Genomic DNA, 11,665 nt, shown 5'->3' with positions numbered 1-11,665 from the left:
GCCTAAATGTCAAGATCTCAGAACTTCCAAACTAAGCTATGGAGAACATCGCCTAATTTTGTTGCTTGCCACTTTAAAGACAGGGAGGGAAATGTAAAAAAATTTGGGGAAAGATAGAAAAATAGGGTTTGAGCTGGAAAGATAGAGAAAATTGGGTGAAACTGGGAAAAGCTTCACGTTGCTGAAATTTAGGTTGGGAAAAATAATTTAATTTTATGGGGTTGAGTTTCAGTTTTAAAAGAAGATTTTGTGGAGATTTAGATTAGATCAGGACCTTTTAAGGATATTTAGTAATCTTCGAACTAGAGTCACATAAACTTTATAACATGATTAATGTCAGTTAGCTAAAGTAACATTAGAATGTTAAACAAACATTATAGAAAAAAGAAGAGTCGCTTTGTAAAATCTCCAAAAATTAGAGCACGAATTACAAAATAGCCAAAATATAAGGTGTTATTTATAAAAATCACTTAAAAATACAGCATGTAAACTACAAATAGGCAAATTTCAGGGTGTTAAATGCAAACCTCCCCCCATATTCAATTAAAGCAAGCATGATAAGAACCGTGAGATGAGTATCACACCGAATTCCAATCCATATTCCATTAACACTAAATGACAAACAACCGTCACTATTTCTTTGTCAACGCCTGAGAAGAATGATTCCTTCCATTTCATCGTCAGAAACCATCAATAGAGCTTCTTTTTTTTTGGTCAACGGGCTAATTTTTCATAGAGACCCAAGAATCATACCTCTAGCTCTGTTGACATTAAACAAAAGAAGAAGAAAAAATATATATATCAGAGTACTTACGTGCAAACTCTTCTGTATTTGAGAATAAAGGAACATCCATAGAGACTACTGCTATCACACAAGAGAATAAAAGAGAAGGGATGCAAGAAGAGAACAACAGCTTCAGGTGATCAAGGAATGGCAAGAACAAAACTATAGTACCAACTATTTACAAGAAGAAAATCTAAAGAAAGTGAGAACATTCATTTCTGCACAGATACAGATTAAAGGCAAGAGATGAAAGTAAACCATATATGATTCCATCAACAGGAGAAGAAGATAACCTAAAAGCAGATTCTAGAAAAGAGAAATTAACCTAAAGTTATAGATGTTTTCAATAGATACCATCTGCATTAAAGATGAACAGTCATGATGTTATCTCAATGTATTTTTTCACCATGAGCTTGCCATCACTTTCTGGTTTATGTCCCTGTCATCAGCTGTATGGCCCCTTGCCTGTAAAGCAAGTCAGAAGCATGGAAAAGAAACTTGGGTGGAAACATAAGTTGTAAATTATAATTGACCGAAGAGATCATGTTCGACAAGAATCCTGAGGTGATGAATTCTGAGCAATGATCGATAACAGATTACTGGTCTGATATCATAATCTCCAATTCAATTAAGAACTTTTGGTAGATGAAAATCTGGAGAACCTAATTTTCTCACTTTACATGATGTACAGCAAAAAGTTGGACTATTATGATCCTCTTAAACAAGACAGCAATGATAACAGACATGATACACACAATGCAAATGCTAGAGATGATAAGAAAATTACAGTAGACCCAACAATCATGTATCCACAAACAAACAAAGAAAAAGATTTTAGGTGAAGAAGGAAATATAAAAATAGCAGTAATGTCCTTAAATGAGTTAATTGATTGTATTCATCTGACTACATACATCATACAAATGTTAAACCATCCCATAATAAAGAAAATAGAGGAACAAAAAGATGTACAGAATACCAGTAGACCTTTGAAACAAAGTTAATTTTCTTCCAAATCAACTTATAACCAGGCAAAACAAGTTGTAAAACCGTGTGATAGCAGGACCAGAAAAACCAGATTACCACATCTGGAGACAAGTGTTTCTTCTAATATTCTGTCTGCAAGAACACAAGAATAAAAATTCAAATAACCTACAATCCTATAACATCCGGTGATGAAACGTTATAGATCTCTAGGTTGAGAACATAACTTGCTTTGGATGATGCAGAATATAGCTACTTCAACTTCTAGTCAAAGCAAAGATTCAATCCTGAATCCAGCCAATCCAATCAAAGAAAAAAGTGGAAAAAAAAAAAGCAATAGGATTGATATTACACATGTGACCTCTTGTGGTGCATTCTGTTACACCTATGATTGATGCACTTGAGGGAAAGTGCAATAAAGGAGGAAAAGAGAACAATAACTAAAACAATTTAACATAGGAAATTAAGAACAGTAGTCAGAATATGCAATGAATCTGAATTATCAATCAGCAACTATTGCATATTGGAAACACAGATCCAGTCATCTGGACAAGTGGAACTAAAGGGATAAAATTGCTTCACATCTCCGTATCCAACTGACGAAAATCTTACAAGATAGAGGATCAACCTCCTGCTCATGAGCTGCTTTACAAACATAGATGTATGGAAAAGAAGCTCCATATGATACAATGACTAATGTATTTTAAGCAAACTCTACATGGAACAAAAGATTACATACCTAGGAAAATAGGCCAAGAATAAATAAATTCACCTGTTTTCCACAAGTTATTGCCCCCACGTGACGGAAACAAATGAAGATGCAAAAGAAACAGGTGAAAGATTTAACTTCCCCTCTATAACCATCTACACCTCCCGACCAAACCATCACCACCATTAATGATAGTGTCTGTTACTCCGAGCCGCAAGGGAGGCTATCAAGTTAATTTCAGAGTTTAAAGAATCAGCGAGCAAACTCCAGTAGCTATGGTTTTGAAGTTTCCGCAACTGATGATGGCCTGGCACTATCAAGAAATGATGGATCCAGAAACTTTGCAATAAAAGCCCACATCCTATACACATCTTCGAAGTTTGTCAGGAACCCAAGTGAAGCAGTAACAACTTCCACTCTTATAGTGCCACTTTTACTGCCATGGCGGCCACCTGATGTAGGCTTGCTGAAGGAAGTATCAGTCATATCTAGTGCCCCATGTAAGTGCTTCTGGTTTTCCATGACTCTAATATGACTAAGGAAGCCAATGCCCAGAGAGATACCGTCTATCTCAGCTAGCTTTTGAACAGTTTCTGGTTTGATGAATGTGCCTTGACTATCTTTCACACTGAATGCTACAGCTGCTCCCCTTTCATATTTAATCTTAGGACCATAAATGAAGACAAGAGGTACACCATTGTCACCTCCTGAATCAGGTAAGCGCAACTGCAGCAGTGAAGTCACTAGCCAATTAACCAAGTAGCGCAACCTAACAGTAGTTTTGCTAAGACCCATCGAGTTCACATGATCAAGATGTCTACAAACTATTTCAGGCTCTCTTCTGTCGCTCTCCTGAGCATCATAATTATCATCATCTTCTTCGTCGTCACTTAAGGCCTCATCATCTTGTGCATGTCCAGATGATTCAGCAGCATCTGAGTTATGATACAATCTTTCAGCAGTTCTGTTGTCTTCCATGCTGAATGATACCCTACGTCCCATGCTTGTGACTCGTTCAGTCTCTTCCACACCAAAGAATCTACCCCCAGCAAATCTGTTATTGTTCCCCTCCCTCCGTCCAAGTAGACGAAACTCACCTTCTGTTTCCCTTCTTATGGCACTTTCTTTGTTCTCAACATGGCTTTCTAAGAATATTTCTGGAGTGGAACCATTCTCATGAGAAACATGATGTCCAAAAACAGAGATTGAATTACGTGTTATCATGCCATTTGTAGAAGAAAACTTTACAGCCCGATCGCCTGCTGCTTCCTTAACTTCTGGCTCCTCTTGAATCTCACTGACTTGCCGTAAATGATCATTCTTTTCACCATTCTCATAAGGCTCCTCATCTGGATCTTCCTTAACATGGTCTAGATCTTGTGAGACTGACAAAACAGCTGCATCAAACGAGAGAACATGACCATCATAAATTGGGCTCCTTGATATCTTTGATGTTATTTTTGGTGATGCCTTCTTATTAATTTTCCTCAGATTAAACCACGAAGATGGCAAGGGAGATCCCAACTTTCCTTTGCTCAACTGTCCTGAGTGGTCCGAACCTAATGGACTCTGACCCAAATCAATCCAAAAGGAGTTGTCGGATGACTCCCCTTCACTGAAAACGGGGCTCTTCATGACTTCCCCTACTGAAATGCTCTCATTTTCCTCAAAGATGGTGCTGGCCCCATCCCTGTCAGAGCTATTTTCTTGGTCCATCTCGCTCTCAAACACATCTCTTACTTGAGCAGATGTATATGCCCCTGAGAAAGCAGGCATTTGTGCCCCACGTTTTGTCTCAGATTTAGATCCCTCTTCATTTCCAATGACAGTCTCATCTTCAGGTCCATTCAATATGTCTAGTCCGTCCACAGAGTCGCTCAAATACTGCGGAAACACCGGAACAATCCTCACCATTCCTGAGCCAGTACCACCATTCTGACTCTGCAAGCTTCCCATCACTGATTTCTTGATTAGGAGGCAACCGAAACCTGTGGGATCAGACCCAAACACTCGGTAGAATGATGTTATAATGAAATCAGGTCGGAAAAGGGATAAACCAAGTGAATCCATGTCCTTAGGACCCAAAGACCCTGCATCAAGCAAAACATGCCAGTTGTTCTGCTGCGCCAATGCCATCCACTGATAGGAGTACTTGGCCCCGGTAACTCTAGACTGAACCGGGAACACAAAAAGACCAGTAGCTGAATCCTTCTTCCTCCTCTTCTTGGCGGAGATCTGCTTCCTCAACTCCGTGGAGCAGAGCTTGAGCGTCGGCCACTTGAACCATGCACTGTACACCTTAGCACCCTTCTCTTTTGCCTTCTGCGCCATCCAATCCACAGACTGGCTCTCGTGGTCAAACATAGTCAGTAGCTTCTTGTTAGTGTGGAATGGGTAATACTCTGCAAGCAACTTGAATGCGTACCCTCTGCTGACAGTGAACACCAGACCATATTCGTTCTCAGGAATGTTCAGGTATTCCATTATGCGAGTTCTGATGTCATACTCGGCCGTGCCCTTCTCGGCACCGCCATAGAGAGCATGGTTGCTCAAATTGGCGGTTATCTCGGATAGGCTAAACGCAGATGATTCCCAGTATTGGCAGCTCTGGAGATACGAGAAGAGGCCGAAACCGCAGTAGTCGAGGCATACCTTGGCGACCTCCTCCGAGAGGTGGGAGTACTCGTCTGACCGCAACCTGTCTATCTGGTTCGAGGATTCGTATTTGGGATACATGGTGAGGAATTTAGCAAGGGCATCCTCGAAGTCAGGGACGGAGTCGGGAGAGTGGTAGATACGCTCTGCAGCGAGAGCGGTGGCGCGGAGGAACTCCTTCTGGGCGTGGAGGCGGGCAAGGGATCTCGACCGCCCTATCGAGCTCTCATCGGCGTCGCCCAAGGAGTCGGGATCCATCCCCTGGGATTTGAAGAGAGACCCATCTTCCGACGCCTCCTCGAGGGCTTCCCGGAGCTTGCTCTCCTGAAGCTGGCGAAGAATCGAGGGGCGGCGCTTCCCGCCGCTGTCCCCCGAGCCGGACCCATCTCTCCTGCGATTCTTCCTGTCAAGGATCAGAGCAGCGCACTTGGATATAGGATTCCATAGAGACAGATGCATCTATACTGCTCTCTTCCAAAGCTAGCAGGAAATTTTACAAGGCCATCAGATTGGTAAGGGGCAAGAAAAAAGAAAAAACCCTATCTTTTCGGCAAAATCAAACCCAAATTAGAGGAAAACCATAAAGATTCAACGCCATTATTGAAATTTTGACATGGAAGTGAAGAAAAAGAAAATGAGTATCCAAACCCTAAAACAAAAGGTGACACCTTTAGCTGGATCAGAAGAACTCGAATTGGAATGGCAAACAGGAGAAATCAAGAAAGAAAGAGACAACCTCTGAAAGAGGATTTAAACCAAACAATTCTCTGACATCAACAAAAAGAACCCTAGATTAATCTTCACCAAAGCATCAAAGCCCACAGATCTTGCCCTCGCAAACAGAACCCAGATCCCCAAAACTCTCTCTCTCTCTCTCTCTCTCTCTCTCTCTCTCTCTCTCTCTCTGTATCTGTGCTTTCTCTCTCTCTCTCTCGCTCTCCACCAACCTCCCCTGCAACAAAATTAAAAGCAGAAGGCTATCTTTCCCATCAACCCCATTACTCCAATGGTCAATCCATCCATGGATGCATTGATTATTTTACCCACTATGGAACTACCCACTTGCTCTCTACCTTTTTTTTTCTTCTTCTTTTTTAACTCACCACAAGATGAAATTCCAATTAACAAAAAGAAAAGTGCGGCCATTGACTTCTCTCTCTTACAAAAAAAAAAAAACTCGTGCATGATTGGCTACTTGGCCAAATAATAACTCTCTCTCTCTCTCTCATCAAACAAAATTGCAACTAATGGGGTGGGCCAATTTAGGGGTTCTAAGGCTGGGCCAAAAGTCAATGGGGGACAGGGCCTGAGTGTTACGTGAAGCATCCCAAAAGTCTTTGCATGGTGATGTTAACAATTGAATAATATCCTCCCACATCATACAACATATTTGGGAACGACTTTGGTAGCCTAATTCTTATGATTTGACCAATTGTGCTGGGAGGTCATATCATCAAGGGAATTTTTTTTTTCTTTTTTGATTTGGAACGGGAATAAATTTAATTGGTCTCGTTGATCCAATTGTTGGCGTTTTGAATGTTGAGGAGAATTACATTTCACCCCTTGTTTTATCACAAATTTTTATTTCGACTCCCCAATATTTGGTGTTTTTTCCTTCTTCAAAATGACCTCCATATTTCGCCCCTTCTTCGTGAGAATAAAGTCCAAAAGAGGGCTTGAAAAATATATATATATTAAATAATAGGGTGTGAACTATAAATATCTCTCTCTTTTGAATGAAAGTCAAACAATTTTTTCTTTTTTCTTATAAAAAAAGTGAAATAAAACTTTTACTAATATTTAATACGATTGAATTAGATATGGGAGCTAATACCTTCACCAATCACCAGTCAAAGTTACGAACCCTTTGGAAAAGAATATTAACCCTTTGAAAAAAGTTTGAGCAAGTTGTAGTGGCAACCATTAATTAATTAAATTTAAATTTCTATTTAAGATAGTGACTCAGCTGTATCATTCAATGAATCTAGAATAAGTAACAGAACGCCTAATATTGAATACACTCTTTAATCACTATCATTGACATAATTTTGAACTCAAATCAACGTAATAACCTCACCAATAATACGATTTGCCAGACTCAATACGACAGTGCTTAGTTAGTTAAAAGGATTAATATAATTTAGATGTTTTCGAGTATAAATATCCGAGAGGTCCGTTTAATTGTGACACCATTAAATTCTAACTTATATCTAAAAGGTAATATTTATTCATCAAACATAGGGTTATTCAAGATTTCTTGGATAAGAAAGTTGCATATATATATATATATGGCTGGTTGGCTTATTCTTGGTCAGAATAGAATAATAGAGCAGAGAGAGAGATTATTTGAGTTTTGATTTTGGAGCCACTTGCGTGGATAGTAGTAATTAGTCAAATTGCTGGTAGGAATCTTGAGATGGGAAAAGATTGAAAAGTCAACGCGAAGGAAACGTGGGAATCCGATGTCCACAGACTCAATAAAACCCATGACAAACGTTGACCAGTGTGACTCGTACTTCTCTTGCCTATGGATTTTTCTTAGCTAGCTTTAAATTAGTCCTTTTTTAAAAAATCTTGCTCTTGTATGGGTTAAGATTATAATAAGACAAGTTTTTCTTTTCTTTTTCTCTTATTATATTTCAGGTTTTGACGGAGTTTTTTCTTTAATTTATATTTGTTTTGAGACAAATATGTTTTGTAGTACGAGTTGTTTTTCTAACAGAGATTTAGAGGTACGTGTGTTTTTAGCTGACAGATAAATTAATATATTTTTACTAAATTTTGGACCCTTATATTTTCTTTTATTTCGATACTTAATATTTTATCAGTCCAGCAAATATTCATGTGTAAGTGTCTCGAATCTATTTTCTCTAAACTTATGCGTACCAAGATTATAATATTTAGATCTTAATAAAAGAAGGGAATTTTATAAATCACACCCTATATTTTAGTTACTTTATTATTCGCACCCGTCTTTGGGAATTTTATAACACGACCCTTTCTTTTCCCTATAATATTCATTTAATATTCTGAGTTAACTTAATCTAATCATAATCAAACTGAATGATACCAAAAAGAGAATATTCTGTTATAATCCACTATGTAATTTATAACATTTCTAAATTATCTTTATACTTATCTTTAATTTTATTCATAAAATGAACATCCATACTCGTTGATTTTTTTCAAACCATGGAATATCACCTAAATATCGAGTCAATCTTAGAGCTTCCAAACTCCAAGCTGTGGAGATCTTAGAGCTCCCCAATCCTAAATTATCCTTGTCCTTATCTCTAATTTTATTCATAAAATGAACATCCATACTTGTTGCTTTTTCTCAAACTATGGAAAATATCACCTAAATGCCAAGCCAATCTTAGAGCTTCCAAACTTCATGCTATGGAGATCTTAGAGCTCCCCAAATGTCAAATCAATTTTGTTGTTTGTGACCTTAAAGATGGGGAGGAAGATGAAGAAAATTTAGGGAGAGAAAAAAAAAGATTTGAGATAGAGAGACGAAGAAAAATATGTAAAGTTGAGGGAAGCTTTTAAGGCTTATACGGATTTTAGGGGATTCTTATAGGTTGTGGATTTTGATATTATAATTTTATGAGATAGGATTTAGTTATAGATAAGAGGATTTAGATTTTGTGAGGTTAGGGTTTAGTTTGAGGAAGAAGGATTTTATGGGGATTTAAGTTAGATGAGAAATTTTTGAGGGCATTTTAGTAATATTTAAACTAGAGTCACATAAACTATATAACATGGTTAATATCACTATGTCAATTAGCTAAAATAACGTTGGAGTGTTAAATGAACATTATAGAAAAAAAATGAGGGGTAGCATTATAAAATCCCCAAAGACGAGATGCGAATCACAAAATATGCAAAATGTACTGTGTGATCGGTAAAAATCCCATAAAAGAAAAATGTTTCACTTTGTGCATACTTGCACAAAGAAAATTCTCTCGGAAATTTAGATTGACAACCGGAGTAGTCAACTTAGGATTAATATTTAAGACAAAAAAATCTTTTGGAGTAAATATCTAAAGAAAAAATAAACAGAGTTAGAAGTATTTACTTGGGAAAAAACCTAAAAAAAAAGAGAAAATTATTAAGTCCTACCGCGAAGGGGTCGAAAAGTGAAAACAAGTAGGATTAGATTAGACCTAATTAGATTTCTTATTCAATTTTTGTCATATATGTGTCGAGATTTTTCTATCCATCTTGATGGATAACTTTGTATCCCTATTTGAATAATATTATGCCAATATGTATTAAAGAAAATAATATTCAAAATAATATATGTAAATGTTATAAGTCTGTGATGTTAAAAACTTTTTTTATACCTTATTAAGGATCTCTAATCTAGTTTTCATGTATATATTTACTAATTATTTATAAATTTTAGTAATTATATCAAAAAAAATTATATATTTAAAAAATAAATACAGTGTATATGATATTCATTTTGTATCCATGGTTATACTTAGAGATATGATAATTATGTTTACTATTCATTCACTATTCAAAGAATATATATATATATATATATATATATATATATATATATATATATAGGTATGATTTTATCACTGATCAATCTGTATGCATCTCTACCTACTGTCTTTATTTAGGCGGCACATGATACGTGTGTTTCCACAGGTAAATAATATGCATTGCCATTTATTACAAGTTACAATCCATTACTGATAGTTAAAGTAAACTTCAACTTAGAAGGGCCTTAATTCAAGGCTTAACAAAGATTTTTATATTATAGAACACCACACTTATATAAAAAATAAACTTAAACTTTTATAAAATTTGAAGTTATATTCTTACAAAGAGAAGAAGTGATTTTCCTCTAGTGTGAGGATAAGGCATATATTTTACATTAAAAAAGAAAAGAAAAAGCTTCTTAGTTCACAACTCTTATAGTGAATAGACTTTTGGGTCCTTCCTAGGGCTTGCAAAATAATTGAGGAGGTTCTTGCCGGATAAGGCCTAATCAAGATTGTTGAATCAAGCTTGAATCAAATTTGATTCAGACTCAATTTAGGCTTGAATTAAATATGCTTAAGTCTTGATAAACTAGTTGGCTCAAAGTAAAATTGAATCAATTCAATCTTAGATTATGAATTCAGGCTCGGAATTAATTTTGAATCAAGCTTGATCAAAGCTCCATGTGATTACATGCCTAGATCATCCAATGGAAACATGTCCAAAGAAGAGTTAAATCTTATGTGTTGCTATGCGTTATGTTTATAGTTTGAATCCATGAGCAAAGAGAAAGATAGTATACGAATAGATTCAATTATGAAAAAAAATACTTAGGTATACTCTTATACCAATTAAAAAAAATATAAGAAAACGCCTTAGGAGATAGAATCTATCACATGCTATTAATAATATGCGGAAAATAAAGTGTGAAAAAGCCGATCACAAACACGAAGATTTTTATATGGAAAAATCCAAACGAAAAAAAATCACGAATCCAAACTCGGATTAAATTCAATCATTAAACTTGTAACAGTTATAAGACTTACTTACAAAACAACCAGTCGATCCACATGGCTTTCTTTCTCTCAGTCTTGCTTGTTAGAACGGTAGAACCCATGATTCACCGCTTCCCGTGATAGGTTTTCAAATCTCAATGACTCACGAGGTTGATCCTTCTATCTCAATGAGACAGTTTTTTTTGATGTAGATGCGTAAAGTTGAGAACGTTTAAATTTGAGAATTAATCTTCAATGGCTTCTAAAAGATTATCTCCAAATTAACACTCGACAGTCATCAATCTTAAGGTTAGATTAAATCATTTTATATCTTTAAAGATAAATAAATATTTCTTAGAGATAAGATAAATATCTCTTCAAAGATTCTCCATAGATTCTCTTAGAGATAAGATAAATAGAGATAGACCCAAATCTAACTCAGAGTTGTTGTTCCTATGCTTTAGATATTTTTTTATACCACTTTGATCAACATGACACACTTTAATAACGATTACAAAACCGTTTCGAATATTTTGACTTTTAATTCAATCTTCCACTTCAAACATCTCATAATTTATCATAACTTATGCATATGCTCATACATAAAATCTAGACACATTACATAAATAAAAATTATATTTTAAAATATAATTTGCCAATTACATTAGTATAAATAAGACCTAATAAATTACACTTGCACCATTGAACTATGGTCTACTAGATATAAAATGAGGGGTATTTTACATATTTTAACTCTTTTCTCTTCTTAATTCTATTAGATGTTGTTACTAGAGATATATTGGGCAATCATCTCTTTTTCTTAAGGGATTTTGTGACTTAATTGTATTTAATTTTTCAAATCAGTATATAAAATTGAGCGTATATATATATTTTTATAGTTGATACATATTTTGTTATTTTAGAATGCACATAATTTACATTTGCAATGCACATGAGAGTATATTATTACAAATAAAAAAATTAAATGTTACAATAGCCCCTTTTCCTTCTCCTAAGCTTGTTAAGTATTTATAATACCA

The 11,665-nt window shown here is 35.7% G+C and overlaps 1 protein-coding gene across 1 annotated transcript; it reads right to left on the bottom strand.

The window, feature by feature from the left end:
- Window positions 1-2,326: 2,326 nt before the first annotated feature.
- Window positions 2,327-6,215, bottom strand: LOC140758868 (uncharacterized). Its single transcript, XM_073095245.1, has one exon. The coding sequence runs from the start codon at window positions 5,587-5,589 to the stop codon at window positions 2,749-2,751; it is 2,841 nt and encodes a 946-aa protein (XP_072951346.1). The 5' UTR covers window positions 5,590-6,215; the 3' UTR covers window positions 2,327-2,748.
- Window positions 6,216-11,665: the final 5,450 nt, after the last annotated feature.

This window comes from Typha angustifolia, chromosome 4 (genome assembly GCF_048772165.1).
Source record: "Typha angustifolia cultivar Huaian chromosome 4, ASM4877216v1, whole genome shotgun sequence".
Classification (NCBI taxonomy): Eukaryota; Viridiplantae; Streptophyta; class Magnoliopsida; order Poales; family Typhaceae; genus Typha; species Typha angustifolia.
This window is presented reverse-complemented; position numbering and strand designations above follow the sequence as displayed.

Excerpts from the sequence above, each read along its gene's own strand:
- LOC140758868 (XM_073095245.1), bottom strand. The coding sequence starts at position 5,589 with ATGCATCTGTCTCTATGGAATCCTATATCCAAGTGCGCTGCTCTGATC.